Raw genomic sequence first — 16,005 nt, forward strand, 5'->3', positions numbered from 1 at the left:
TCCTTAGTAACACCCATGCGCATTTCTCATGCGCACTAAATGTGCCCTCATTCTGTCTTATGAAAACTTCAATTCTTCACCCTTAGATGCAAAAACAAGAAAAATACAAACCTTTTCAAGCTTTAATTTTTTACTTGAAGCATGATTATGAAAAGGTGATCATATTTCAAATTACTTAATAAAGAGTTTGGCGATCACGCATAGAGACCACAATTTCTCCACCAGTTTTCTTCTTTCTGGGGCACTGATGGAAAATCTTAGAATTTCCCCCTAATGATATATGGGAGTAATTCCGGGTTTTTCAAAAGTTTCTTAATACTTATATTCATTTGCGTATTAAGCGAGTGCGTGATCACACTCACCGTGGGAGTTTTGGGTAAGTTTGACGTGTTTATATTTTAATGCTGAAACTTATAACTGTTAAAGAGTATGATCACAAATTGTAGTTTTTTTCTCTTTGCCTCATGTTATGATGCTCTTTGCCTTTTGTTATGATGCATTCAATCAAAGTTTGTATATTAATATTATTAGTGCTTTGTGTCATTATTAAGTATTAATTATTTTCATATTAACCCGTAAATGTGATTAATATTTTCCTCCCATCATATTTTATTATGTTACGGAGACACAAACAAAGGATTAAGCATGAAGTATATAAAGACTTGGTTACATGAAATTGATCAGTCAGTTGATGCAGTTTGTTTTAAAATGATTTCTTAATAACACTTTAAGAAATTAAAAATGTATCGCTTTTTGGTGATTTTAATGCTGTTGGAGTTTTGATTTTCGTTTCAGAAGCCTTCCTGTTGGAACTTCAATATATTTTTCAAATCGCTTTGTGTGTTCTTGGTTATTCAGTTTTGTTTGTTAGTTCTGTTATTGTGTTTTTAATCTGAAACTCTTAAGTAATACAACCATTATTTACATCTGTAATGTATTTAAGTAAAAAATATCTTGTTTTTGGAGTAACCTGTAAGAAGAAGCTTTGCTCATCTAATTTTAAGCCAATATAAAAATGATTTATTGTTTCTTCTTTTTTCCCCTAAACATATAACTTAAAGGAATTTGAATGTCATTTAGAACTTGATAAATTTTTTGATCAAAGACTGCAAAGATAATGAGAGAGAGAGGGGGAGAGAGAGACCCCTGCTTGTTCTTCATTCTCATAAAAAGAAAAACAATGTAAATAATTAAAATTTTCGGTATACTAAACAACGGATATCGAGAACAAAATATAGATATTTTCCTGCTTCAAGTCAAGTAATAAAATCGATCCACATAAATAAGGCTTCATTTTCCAGACAGTCATTTGCATCACCTGAAATAGTTTTTGACTCATATCATTGTGAACGAAGCATGAAAGTTATTTTTACTTAGCTACATTTGTTTTTCTTCTATTGACTATTTCCCATTAGATTTTGCAGTTGTAAAGGTATTGCTATTAAGTAAGTGGCAACTTTCATTCACAGGTTCGTCCAAAGCAGGAAATGGAAATGAAAGTGAAGAACTACATTCCCCCCTATGTGAGTACCTTACTCATGCTGTTTTGCTCTTTTACTGCTGTTTAGATAAACCATGACTATTTGTTAAAAATCATTTGTTACTCAGGGGCTGTACACAAGTGATATCACGGTTAGGAGAGAGGGGGAGGGGTTGGTGACATTGTGACAGTTCGTGAAAAAGTGAGGGGTGGGGTAACAAAATGTGTGACATTTTGTCTTTTTTTTATTGGAATATGTTAGTAAAAATATCATGATATGTGACAAAGGCGGGGGGGGGGGGGGAGTGTCAAAAATGGAGGGAAATTGTGTGAAATCATTTATGAACAGCCTCTTCGGTCTCAAATTATGTAGGGTTAAATTAGTACTTTTCCGTTGTAGGTAAGTCTCTTCGCATGTTTTTGTCTTTGCAATAGTTTTCAATTTATTCATTGTCGCCAAGCTGGGCAAATGTTTCCTAGGAAACACTTGTTTGGCGAAACAATACATTATTTTGACTTTTTGATGGACTTTTATAAAAATGAAGGTTCCATAAAAGTGAAAAAAAAATCCCCAATAGTTGAACTATGCCATTAAAAGTATAATAATCTGCGAAATTAAAAAAAGTTATTTAATAGCGTGAAATATCCAATTAAAATCATTCGCTAATTAAATAAACCATCTTTAAATGCTCCATTAAAATGTAAAATATTCAACGAAACAAACATGTCCTGTCATGAATAAATATTTAAAGCTTCATTAATATGTAAAATTAAAAAAAGGAAAGCAAACTTAGTGGTGATCTGAAAATTTTCTTTTTTTCCCCCAAGGTATAAAGTGAATTAATCGCCAAGCTGAGTGAAAACGCATCGCCAAGCTATAAAAGCGTAAAAATACTCCTAAGTAATCTTCTTATTGACCTTAAAGTTTTTCGCATAGAATCTAAAATCTAAAAACATAAAATAATACTAAAAAAAAAAAAAAAAAATACAAACAACACCGTTATCAAAGCACAAATTGAAAAACTTGTGGACACGCGGACACGTGTTTCGGATTTAAAAGAATCTCATTTTTCAATGCAAAAAGATGTAAATAAAAGGAGTGTCTTGTAACGCCGAAACACATTCCCTCATTGCTTTGCGAAATTGCTTTTTAGCGTTGTAGTTTATCTTTCATCTAATGCGAAGTTTATCACATTTTATGATAAATCTTGGAATAATCTTCAATATAGTCATGCTGTACAATAAATAAATAAATGGTAGTATGTTCCACTGAACGATGGAATTGATTTAATGCTGTAAAGGATGGTGCTTGAGTTCACAAGTTTTGGTCATCAGCACCAAATGAGAAAATTAAAGTTTCACCTTGCATTGTTATTTTCAATAGCACCATGTTGTAAAAAATGGATGCATCCTACATTTGTACACGAAGGAAGATTCTGCATAAAATGGTATTTTTTGTAAAGATTTATAATTAATTGTTTTAATGCACGTTAAATCACGAGAGCTGAATGTACCAGAAGTATTCTTTCCAGAACTCTAAACGGTGATAAAATGTTTCACCTTATAACAAGTGGCAAAGTTGTTCAAGTAGCAGTTGCACAATTTTCAAGGAAAATTTTTTACGCTGGAAAATGTTATAAGCTAAATCTTCAAAAACTCATGCTGAGAAGATACTGAATTTATCAGATATATTCATCAAATCATTTTTTTCTCAAAAGTGGGGGAGGGGGGGGGGGAATTCAGTTTTAAAAAATATTCTTTTCGTGTTTAAATGTTTAGAGCATAAAAGTTGCTTTCGCTTTATATCCTAAATAAATATCGGTTTTTGTTATATTCATACTGTTTAACCAAACAGATCCAATATCTTAACATAAAAAATCTTACTGATTTTGTTTAATTGACAGTATCAACCTAATTGAACGATTATTAAGATAAATGGCAAAAAAATTTCTTGCAAATACGCATAACGAAAATATAGTCTAATGCTATTAGAAAAGTTCATTAGTAGAGTGAAATAAAGTAGCGAAGTCATGCTACTGAGATATTAATAACCACCAACATTTGTATAGTTGGTTTTAATTAAACCCACGAAGTACACGGAAGTCATTATCTACTCAAATGACATGTTACTTACTTTTCGTTAAGTAACGAGAAGATTTGCCTTCCTGAGACACCAATTTAAATCAGGGAACAAAGGGAAGGGCTGATTTAATAATTTGTTCTTTTTTTATGTCTGACGAATTGATTTGAAAACGTTTTGTTGTTTTTCTGGAGCGATGTTAAAAAAAGTTTTGATCTATTGCGAGCGTACTTAAATTGTACGTTAAATGAGAACTCTACAATGGGGTTGTTTCCTTCAGTCAAAAGTACTACTTTTAGTCACTGAAATTAAAATAAAATAAAATAAAATAAAATAAATAAATAAATTAATTAATTTAAAAAAAAATAACATGGGCCCAGAAAATACCTTCATTTTCTCAACAGTGTTTTTTTTTTAAATTAATTTTTTAAAATGTCCGATTTTTCAAGCAAGGCGTGGTCTTTATGACGTCACAAATGGTGCACTTTGGTGCATGTTTCTACAGCGTTTCAACGTTATGATAATTAAGAAGCGAATCAAATATTGCGCTCTACGCTTGCTATTAACCACATCGCTGTCAATACACGTGAATAAAGATGCGAATTGAATATTGTGCTCTGTGAATGGCAACAGTGAATGGCATTTCATCATTTGTGATGTCATGGGCAGAAGCGTAAACAATGAAAGCGCACCGATTAAAGTAATTTTTAAAAAAAGATGAAACTTGAACAGATTATTTAAAAAATGGTCAGATCCTATGCGTTTAAGCATACTTTTTCAGAAAAAAAATACTTTTAAAATTTTGGAAACGACCCCATTGCGTTTTCTAGTTTAGTTGGGTAGATTTTAGATCTAGCCGTAAGGTTGTCAATAGAGAAAAAAGATAATTTTAGTTCTAATCCCTGAATTTCTCGTGCTTCCTTGTGCACTTTGGGAGAAACACCCATTGTCAAAGATATCAGTTTTACAAAAGGTGACTGTAAAACTTAAAAATTATTTTCTGGCTAACTTTTGGGCGAGAACCCAGCGAAATTTCTAACGGTTCAAATGATTAGTAACAATATTAAATAATGCAATCAAGCACAAATTTAAAAACTGATTGCAGACACGGTTCAAGGTTCAAAGAACTCCGGTTTCAATGCAGCGAAATGTGAGCTTCAGGATAAAAAGTCATTCAAGAAAACAAGTTTGCAAGCGGTTAGCTAATTTTTGCTTGATTTACGTTGCTCACTGTTGTCTCTTTTGATGCACAAAGTCTACCCACGGATTGTAGGAAATTGGCAAGTATCCAGTTAAGACGAATCTATCTGAATGAGGGGGGAAAAGAAAAAATGTGTGCGCGTTTCGCTCATTTCAAAGTGACTAGTTTAGAGGCTTACACACATCTTCAAAAACTGGCACCGCTGAAAACTAGTAGATGCAACCATTTCCACCCCTAAACTGGAATACAAGGGATCTACCTCACATTTGTTGTTAATGCGCCCAAAAGCTTACTACTTCGTGGACATATTTCTAGCATAAAACAAAGTTTGTCAAAATCTGACATTAGATTTTGCTGTTCATAAGTAGAATAAGTAGCCACACGTCCGCCATCTTGCGGCTGAGCGGTGCTTTCTTCCTATTTCTACTATAGTGAAGTAGTGTTGTTTTGCTTCTTGATGGTGGCTTCATACAAATTCTTATGTTAATCCTCAATCAAGACGCACCACAATGAAGAAGCAAAACACGTTATTTCATTACAGCAAACATGTGAAGAAAGCGGCACTTAGCCCCAAGATGGCGGACGTGTCGCTATTTAAGTTACGATCTAGGGCTTTAGTTGTCAAAGTTGCAGAAGTTTTAATGGTACTTTTTTTTCCCCGGAATAACCAATGCGGGCCAGTCACTTCTAAAACCTTTTCAGGCATGCAGCTATCTCTTAAAATTCTTTGCGTATTAATAGACTTAGGAAAATTGAATTCCTCTGTGAAAATGAGTAATGATCCTTACAAGGAAACCATGTCACTAGTGTAATCATTTAAATGGTGTTCAATATAGAGAGCATAAACTAACGATGTTATCTCGCCTACAAACCATTTGCCCTCGTCCGTCCGTTCTCGAAACGTTTCTTTTGAAGTTTGAGCGGAAAAAAGGGACGAAAAGGTACTGGTTGGTAGGAGCGAGACATAACCTTGTCGAAATACGAGAAAAATATTCCATACCTATGGTCGTATTTATAAACAGCATTTTTCTTTCTTTTTTTTAAACTTTTATTTTTTATATTAGTGCGTCTAAACATGTTTTTTCTTTTAGTTGTAATCCTAACATTAAACTTCCTCAATTTGAAACACTTCTGACGATTTATCATCTCTAAATTAGCAAATTTCAGGAATTTGTGCTAAGAAAAGGGAATTAATCCGATGTATCTGGATAATTTTTATCCTGAGAATGCAATTGATTATTTATACCTTAAGTGGAACTAAGCCGACACAACGAGATATTTTTCATCTCGAGAATGAAATAATTCCAATGCATCGAGGTAATTTTATGCCTCGAGAATGGAATTAACTTAAACCAGTGATTCTCAACCGGTGATACAGCGCACCGGTACCGGGCCACAGAAATACTTGACCCCATCCTCAAAGATTTTGCTCATCCATGTAAAAAATAAAAGAAAAGAAAAAAGAGATAACACCATCATAAGGAGGGTAATCACGTAAAGGATGTGGCATTCCTATGCCACATCCTTTACGTGAATTTTGTGATAAGGTTTAGTAGGTTTCTAGGATTTTTCAGTAATGTTTATTACTAATGTATCATATTACGATAATTACTCATCATATTCATAGCATTTATAAATTTTTTGTAACAGTTCTTTAACAACAAGTAAAGTTTTACTGAAAAATTATTAGCTCATTTATTATTGTTATTATTATTATTTTATAAAAAAGAAAAAACCCCTCAGCCGTTCAGAAGTTTTTTTCAAAAGTGTTTAACGTCCTCGAGACAAAAGTTTTCTTTTCCCGCAACAAATGGAGGGGAGTGAGGAGGGGGGAAACCTCACCGATTCGTAAAAAAATACATTTTTAACGGTCCGCAAAGTAAAGTCCCCCCCCCTCCCCCCCGCGAAAAAAAAGGAATGAAAGGAAAAGAAGAAGGAAAAACATTGTTTTCGCTAATCTAAACAATAATATTTCTTAAATACTGTTTTTCAGTGTCTCTGTCAAGCCACTTGCATCAATTTCTCATGTCTGATTAGTAAACTTCAGGAATGTATGTCTCGAGAATGGACGCTCGAGGACAATAAATTCCTCGTCAAAAAACATGCTTCATTTTGCTTTATCAGTTGCTTTCAGTCTTAGAAATGCGCTTTATTTCACTATTACTTAATCTTCATTAATCCTTTTTGGGGCTAAAATTAATAAAATTAATGCTCAGAAGACTGTTTTTGGATTTGAAACATTTTCGATTTTTCATTTTCTTAACGGAATCTGTTAATTGGGATGTTTAGCAATTGGTTGACTTCAAGTAAGAATTTAAGAATGTTACACTTTGTAAAGTTATTTCTTGAATTTGAAATAGCATTTTGTAGCTATTACAATAAAATAAATTATTAGAGAAGATGTAACTATATTTTTTTAATTTGTACAATATACAGGGTAATTATATATCGTTTTCGCAAATTAAGAGGTGTGATAGTACATATCTAGACGACCAAATAATTACATATTGGGCCGCATTCCATTCTGAGAGGCATAGAAGCAGAATATTAGCACTGGAATGCTAATATCTGAACTTACAACAGTGTTGGGGGAGCGAATTAACAACACAAAAAGTTGCAAAATCAGATTTATTGTTTAGTGAAAAACTCACAGTAAGTGCTCAAAATGTCGACTACGCGAGTCATTCCACTGGTGACACCTGTGATGTTGTGCCAGTTGTAAGGGGCAACGTTTGCACTTATTGCCTTTATCCGGTACGAATTAAGAAAAAAATGTTGCTTCTTCTTACAGGAAATTTACATGCAGAAAATTCTAAATAGTCTTAGGCAGAGCCGCTATATAGATATACAGGGTGTTCCGTTTTAACCTGCAATACCTTTATTTTCGCAACCGTTAGTTCTAGATTTATACTTCCAATTTCAAAAATGTTCAAAATCAGTTGCAGAGTTAATATATTGAAAGTTTGAAGCAAAAATAAAAATTGGTCAAAAAATGGAAAATTTAACTTTTTATACGGGCCCTAGGTCCCCTAATTAATATTTAGAGAAATAATTTCCATTGAAAACTATTGCTGACACAAACACTTGACATTTGTGCGACCAAAACTCAAGTAGATATTCCAATTCAAAGTTTTAAGGGACCATACAGAAGATGAGATTGGAACCTATCGCCCTTTAAGAACAATGATAGGATGTCAAAGTAAAAAAAAACAAGGTATTGATATTTTTCATAGCTATTCAAAAATAAATGCAAATGTTATGCCGTGATACACAAAAACACACTAAAAGTCTCAAAAAATTTAAAAAATCACACTCTATGCACACATATAATTTTAAACCCTTGTTAACCGCTATATTTTCCTCAAAAGAGGTTATTGACGGCAAGTGAAAAGTGGTGTAAGTCACAAAACAATGCGTTTCATAGCTCGGTGAATATTGGTCGTACAAATGTCAAACTTTTGGGGTTGGAATTATTTTTCAACGGGAATTATTTCCCTGAATATAAGTTAGGGGACCTGGGGCCCGTATAAAAAGTTAAATTTTGTATCTTTTGACTCCTTTTTATGTTTGCTTCAAACTTTTAAAATCTTAATCCTGAATTTGATTTTGAACATTTTTGCAATTGGAAGTATGCATCTAAGACTAACGGTTACGAAAATAGAGGTCTTGCAGGTTAAAGCGGAACACCCAATATAGGGGTCTTAGTATTAGGAGGTGTGCTACGTAGGCAGATACAAAATGACGTCAGAGGCGATTGCTTCATCTCTCGGGATCCTTGTCTACTTTAATCTTTTCTGCCTGATACTGTAAAGTGACTTAATATTCTCATGTAATTACTAGTCTTTTGGATGGGTAACCTAACCCTCGTATTCCGTAAAAACAATTTAAAATCTCCTGTATTTGATAATTTATTGCAAACACCTTTTGCAGCGAAATATCGGGAAAGAGAATTGGCAATACGATATAGTGAACTGAAAAAAAAAATCTAATGCAACAGAAAGCAAGAAAACTTCAAGTGGGATATAGAAAAAGAAGAAGAAGAAGAAAAAAAAAAGATTAAAACTAGCATTGAAAAATGTACTTTTCATAAATATTCACACAATACATAGACATTATGCATAAAATAATTAAATGTTTAATTGATAACCATAAACCTTGTTAATTTAATTCTAGTTATGAAAAATATTTCAAAAGTTTTGAATTAGAAAATGTAACTGAAAGTTGTTTAATTGATATTAGTTTGTAGTAATTCCCATTAAATAAAATAAGGATTGAAGAGAAACCAAGTACAGTTAGTATACATGTATCTAAAAGATGCAAATTCTTATTTTTGCTTTCTTTGAAAAAAAAAAAAAAAAAAAAAAAAAAACCATTGATTTCTGTGTTTTGTTTTCAGTTTGAAAATGTGGCTTAGTTTATATATCTGTGAAATATAGATGATTTAACCTGCTTCGATTCTCGGTTTGGCAGAAAAAAATATTTTTCCACCTTTGGCCATATTTTGCTGCAATAAAAGCTAATTTAAAGATAAAACCAAACAAATCGCTTTCGTTCCGACAGTGTATATACTACATCAAAACTAAAGGTATCAAACATAAATTTAAAAGTATAAATTCGTATTTTTTATCCAAAAAGACTGTTTTTGTTTTGTTTTGAGTTGAGTTAGAGATTTCGTTTACTTATCTTTGAAATGTGGGAGATAACTAAGTTTCGTTAGCCGTTTGACAGAAAAGTTTTTGACGTCTTTTTCTCCTTTCACAAAATATTGCTGTAATAAGAGCTCATTTACAGATAAAATTGAACAGATTGCCTTGAATTGTAAATGACATCTGTAGCTCTGACTGCGTACAATCCAACGATATCAAGCACAAATTTAAAAATAAAAATTCGAATTTTTACATACAGTGTACCCAAAATGAGTGATATCTTTCTTTTAATAGTCTACTTTCGCTTAAAAGTAAAAAAAAAGGAGGGGGGGGGAGCATAAAAGAAGGCTTAGTGTAACTAAAAAATACAGCTAAAAAAAGAGTCAACATAAATAAAATAATTAAATGAATATCGAAAAATTAAAAATTGGAATTGGAGTTTTAAAATGGATACAATATATACCTTTTGTGTCTCTCCCCCCCCCAATAACTTTCAAATATACGGTTAGTTACGAACAAACGTTCTTTTTCTCCGCGAGGATACCTCATTTCCATATTTCACTTTTTTATTTGAACAATTTTTCGCTCAATTTTGAGCAGTTCAAATCTCTTGAAATTAGTGCCTACGGAGAAAACTTAAGGTTAATATAGATCCCGAACATATAGGCAGATTTGCTTCAAACAAGCTTTGTTATGAAGAGCTCTCGATGAGAAACATGTATAGGACAAATTTTTATTATTATTATTATTATTATTTTGCTCTTCTAAGGGCATTTTGAACAACTTCGAATTTTTTAGCAGTAACTACAATGCGAAAAAATAGCTTTTGGCACCAAAAAAATAGAAAATATCGTGCAGATTCTGAATATGGTTCTCAATTTTTGGTTTCAAAGTAAAGAAAAATAGCTATTAATAAGAATCCAAATACAATATTTTGTAGATTTAACATTGACGCGAGTGAGAGATAAATATGACTAAGTAAAAATTAACTGAATTCAAAGCGCAAATGTTTTTACCAAGATTCTGAAGTCGGTGTGGGAAAATTATGAACAACTAGACTACGATTCTTAGAATTTTAAGGTCATCGACTTCAATTTCAACTCTTGTACCTCAAAATCTGTCCGACTCTGACTCTGCAGTATTGGCAGAAATATAGACTCGGAGGGAAAATGACCAACTCCCACTCTTAGTTTTAAAGGCCTAAGACTTCGATTCCAATTCCTGAACTCCAAAATCTTTCTAAAGTTTATTTATTTTTGTAAAAATTATTTTTTAGCAACGGAAGAAAAATAAAGTCTGAGGCCTTTATTTTTCAAGGAAGAATGAGCTTTGAAAAAAGACTTTTTTTTTTATTAAATATAACGCATTTATTTTGATGAGCTTTGTAGTGTCAATTCTTTTTTTTTTTTCTTTTTGAAAGCGGTTAAAGATTTTTTTTTAATGGAAAAAAATATACCAACTCTGTAGTTTAAAATGTGCTATTATATTTTTTCGCTTATGTATTTTTTACGCATTTATTTAATCAGATAAGTAAGGCATATTTTGTTTCTAGAAATGAGCTTAAAATGTTAAAAAGGTACGTTTAACCTAATTTGAAGTCTCAGCTACTTTACAGAGCATTGCTTTTAGATACTAGAAAGTGGATATTAGTATACGAGAAAGTAGGCTCGATTAGTTCTGGCCGAAACTTCTTCCTTTGAATTTGAGACTCGGTTAACACGCCCCTGAAATGCGGGAGATTTAAGGTAAGTTCCGTTTCTCGGTTAGACAGAAAAGTTCCTAATGTCTTTTTCTCCTTTGAAAATGTGTCACTGTAACAAAAGCCGATTTACAGAAAGGATTGAACCGATGGCCTTTTATTACAAATGGCCTTCTTTTCTTCTGACTGTGAACAGTAACAAATCCAACGCTGATAATGATAGACTTGAAAATAAAAATTCTTACTTCTACAAATTTTATATCTAAATACAGTGACATTTTTGTTTTGCTTAAAGTTTGAGTCGTTCTTAATATATTTTTGAAATGTGAGATAAATTTAAGTTTTGTTACTCGGTTGGTGCAGAGAAGCTTTTACTGCATTTTTTTTTCTTTTACAATGTTAACAAAAGCTTATTATTTACAGATAAAATTGAACAGACTGCCTTTTATTGTAAACTACTTCTCCAGTTGCAACTGCATAATATCATACAGTGGTTTTCAACCTTCCAGTCTCCAGACTAATAGATGTGGTCGATACAAAAGTACGATCAAAAATTGAAACTGAATCTATAGTCTGGGAAAACCCAACCTTGCAGTATTTTTAAGGTTAGGCAGATCCAAATCACAGCAATACGACGCTGCTAGGTAAGGTTTGCCCAAACTGTGTTTGGAATAGCTGAAGCCGGTTATTAAAAGAATATATATATATATATATATATATATATATATATATATATATATATATATATATATATATATATATATATATATATATATATATATATATATATATATAGTTTCTTATTGGAAAGCATGGGATCAAAAAACTAAATACAAATAAATTTAAAGTAATCTAAGATCTAGGTGAGGTGGGCCTGTAATACCAGTCACTTTCAAAACACCAATAGGAGGATTACCACTGTTTGCTCTTGACAAGTTTCTGAATATAAGGTTTTAACTTGTTGAAAAAGAGCTGCAGAGGTCACTTTTGAGGTTCATGCTCCTTGTTCCATATTTTGAATTTATGCCTGCAAATACTGTAAATAGAGATTCACGGGGTAAATGGGGAGAAAAACTGAACTAATAACTTCGTGAAACGGCATTAATGTTGAAAATATTTACATGTGACCTCGAAATAGAGTAAATTATTGTTACATGAAGTACACCGCCAGCTCAGTCAATTTCTGCCGAGGACTGCAATTTCGTGCTTATTAGCACTCATCAGCCCGGTATAGATGCCTATGCCGGCATAGATGCCTATGCGGGGCTGATGAGTGCTAATAAGAACGAAATTGCAGTCCTCGGCTGGAATTGACTGAGTTGGCGGTGTACTTCATGTATTTCTGCCTTATCCCTGGCCACCGGGCGCTAACTTATGGAATAAATTATTGTTAGTTTACTTTTTACTTGAGTTTTGGAATACATTCATGTCCACTTTGAAATCCTTGTACGACCCCCCGGGGGGGGGGGAGGCGCACCCCCAAAGTTGAGAACCCTTGCTATAATAAATCCTACAATGTCAAGCAAGCATATGAAAAAGATAATTTCTATTTTTAAATATGAAGCAGTGAGAAGCAAAGGGATGTAAGTGGACATTTTCAAGTTTTGAGTAAAATGCGTTTAAAGATAATATCCTAGGTAGGCTTTCATTGAAATGTTTTTCTAAATCATGCTGTAGAGCAGTAACTACCAGGGCTACTAGTACCATCTAATGCCCCAAAGACAGAGGAGAGGTTCACCTACCATGTGTACTGGTTATCTCCAAATTTTTATTTTTGTCACTTACATCCTTTTGCTTCTCACTGCCTCATATTTGAGTACGAAAGTAAGTGATTTTTTTCCTTTGTTTTAAGTTTGAGTGAATAAGTTTTTACGGATAAAGTTAAGCAGTTGTAAATAACTTCTTTCACTTTAACTACACACAATAACAGATCCATCGCTAGTTAAATCCTATTTATCAAGACAGTGAATCCTTTAAATAAATCACTTTAGTGTAGATGAGGTATTGAAGTTTAAAAAAAATTTATGCTTAAAAAATTAGAAAAATATAATTAATCGAAGCGAAATCTGTTATTTTGAAAACAGCTCATTTTTTGATACTAAATTAATTTATTTTCGATTTAATTTCAATCAAAAGTCTCAATAATTTCAGTACGTGCATCAATATCAGTGTTTTATTAAGAAATACTAAATGACCTTTTAACGATATTTCTTTCCGTTGCACTTTATAAATTGTTTTCTGGTCTATATTTTCGCTTCCAATATCTTATAAGTTTTCTCTTACCTTCTCTGTCCACAAAAGAAACCACGTGATTACTTAGTCACGCGAGGCTCCGCTAATTTGGCTTTTGGAAACACAACTGGCTTGAAAAGAGTTCTTTCGCACGGAAAGAAAACCCTTTGTCAGGAATTGAGGTTACAGTGGACTTCCTAGTCGTCGAGATAGGGGTAATGAAGTTTTTATTTCAAGATAGTCATTATTACTTATTCCGTCTCTTTTTATTACTTGCGCAGAATTTTCTGATAATAATATCTTTAGCATCTCAGGCTGAGATAATGTGGTCAAAATCCAGATTGGATTTTTCGGTGAAGAAATATGTGGGGAGTGGAATAAGTTTAGTTTTTTTCCATACTAGGAAAGAAGTGGCTAATTTACGAATTTTCACAACCATTTTTTCAATGTTTTGAAATTTTATCATATTTAAGAAGGAATGAAAATATAAAATTAGTTAAATATGTGTAGTTCAAACATTTTTCCATTGTAAATTTTGATTTCTTTTACATGTACGTGGGAAAGCTTTTGACTCAAAATGGTGAAACATCGCATGCTGTACTACTGCCTTTCTCTTTTAACCGGATGTGGGAAAATTGATTTCGACAAAATATAACTGTATTTTTTTAAAACTTTGACTATTAAAGTTTATTTTTTCATGACGTAGACTTAAGCAAGCTACTAAACACTTTGTAAAATGCTAGTAATATGCAAATAAAAAAAATGACCAAATACTACAAGCTAACTAAAAATGGCAGCTAAACTAATGATGTAATAAGTCAAATAAATACCTTTGTGCATAAAAGTAAAAAGAAAAAAAAAATAATAATAACTTCAAAAAGCACAAATTGCAGATTAGTGCAGACGCGTGTTTCGGCGTTACAGGGAACGCCCTTTTCAATGCAAAAGAAATGAGCTTATGGATGAAAAGATATCCGACAAAATCAAATAGCCGAAAGAATTTGTCGGATGTCTTTTCATCATCGGATGTCGGAATACTTTTCGCGTTCATTTCTTTTACATTGAAAAAGACGTTTCTTGTAACGCCGAAACCCGTGTATGCAGTAATCAGAAATTTGTGCTTTTTGATGTTTTTATTTCTTATTTTAACGCTGCAAAGCTCAAAACATATATCTACTAATTAAATTTTCAAATAGTATGTATAAACTTTTCCATCGTAATAAACTTACTCAATGTTTTGAATAAACAATAGCTTCACTGTTTACAATGCATAAAATAGCATTAATCTATATATATAAAAATGGACTTTGGTAAATTTGTTCTCTAAGATCTCAGAAACTACCCGGCAGATTTGGCTGAAACTTTCACCGTTTGTTCTTTTTGGTACTGGGGAGGTTTGTAGACCAGTTCGATAAAAATCCGATTAATAGTTCCTTTTTTATTCTGATTTGTCCAAATTTTCGCATAAATGCCCCAATATGACGATTAAAAAATACGTGCACATATTAAAATTATGTGTCCATCAAAAGCGCTTATTTTTCTGCTGAAGATGGCATCTGTTAGAAAGTTCTAAGTTGTATGAAAAACGAGTTATGGGCTTTTTTTGTTCCATGTTCGAGGGCTTTCCTCAATACAATTCATTTTTTAGTGTATCATCTCAACTCCCAGTTCAAAGCTAGAATTGTTGAATATTTTTGTGTTTCGTCTGACTGTTTGAGGCTTTTCTCAAGTCAAATCTTAAATTAACGTTTTTTCCCCAAGATTGGCTAATAATAATTAGATTTGGTTGATTATTTTCCATTTAAACGGAACTTCAATTGTAATTACTGGTTTTTTTTTATAATTATTTGTGCTGATTGGACACTTAATCATTATCCAATCTAAGAGCAGAAACCTCGCCAAAATTTATGTAGAAATATTTCAGTAGCGGATGCATTTGGCAGTTTTTTCAACTGTCGAAGTTTTTGAAGCCAAAGACTATGTAATAATTTTTGTCAGCTTTCAGAATGTAAACAAAATATCGCCAATCAAAGAATCTTTAAAAACTTTTTATACTGTAAAATAATCCAGCAACTAAATTAGGAAAATCCATAAACAGCACAAAAACTTCCATTAATGTGACTTTGTGCACAAATTTAAACCAACGCCAAATTTTACTACTTATTTTGGAAACATTACGGATGAAATTATTTAGCGCCATTTTATGGTGACCGAAAGTATTTTAGCATATGGCGACAATATCTCTTTAACAAAAATTAGTAACATACCGTTTTACAAAGTAAGGAGGGGGAGCATTATCCAAGGTATCCCAAAACGATTCCCGCAAATTCGGTAACATTTTAAATCGCACCAACAACCCACAATAATTGAAATTTTCCAAAAGAACTAAGGCAAGTTTAAGGGGATCATGGGCGCGCGGCTACATTTTTTTAAACAGTTCGTTCTTCAATAGACATACAGAGAAGGTAAGACTTCATGTAAAAAAAAAGTATTAACCGATAAATCTTTTTAAACATGTGAAGTTTAATTTCATATTTCGGAAATTCTTCAAATTTGTATACGCTTAAATTTCGTGTTTTCGTTTCTAAATGAATACTATTTTGCTCTTTTTACTTACTGCTGCTTTAGTTTTATGAGTAAGGAAGAAGCTAGATTTTAAATTACGTC

At 32.3% G+C, this 16,005-nt stretch overlaps 1 protein-coding gene across 1 annotated transcript in view; it reads left to right on the plus strand.

Annotated features, from left to right (window-relative positions):
* The window catches only part of LOC129221134 (uncharacterized), a 221,057-nt gene that overhangs the window by 84,377 nt on the left and 120,675 nt on the right, over nt 1-16,005 (plus strand). The window contains exon 4 of the mRNA XM_054855579.1: nt 1,470-1,523. Coding sequence (XP_054711554.1) covers nt 1,470-1,523 — 54 coding nt within the window. The remainder of the gene's footprint in view (nt 1-1,469; nt 1,524-16,005) is intronic.

This window comes from Uloborus diversus, chromosome 4 (genome assembly GCF_026930045.1).
Source record: "Uloborus diversus isolate 005 chromosome 4, Udiv.v.3.1, whole genome shotgun sequence".
Lineage (NCBI taxonomy): Eukaryota > Metazoa > Arthropoda > Arachnida > Araneae > Uloboridae > Uloborus > Uloborus diversus.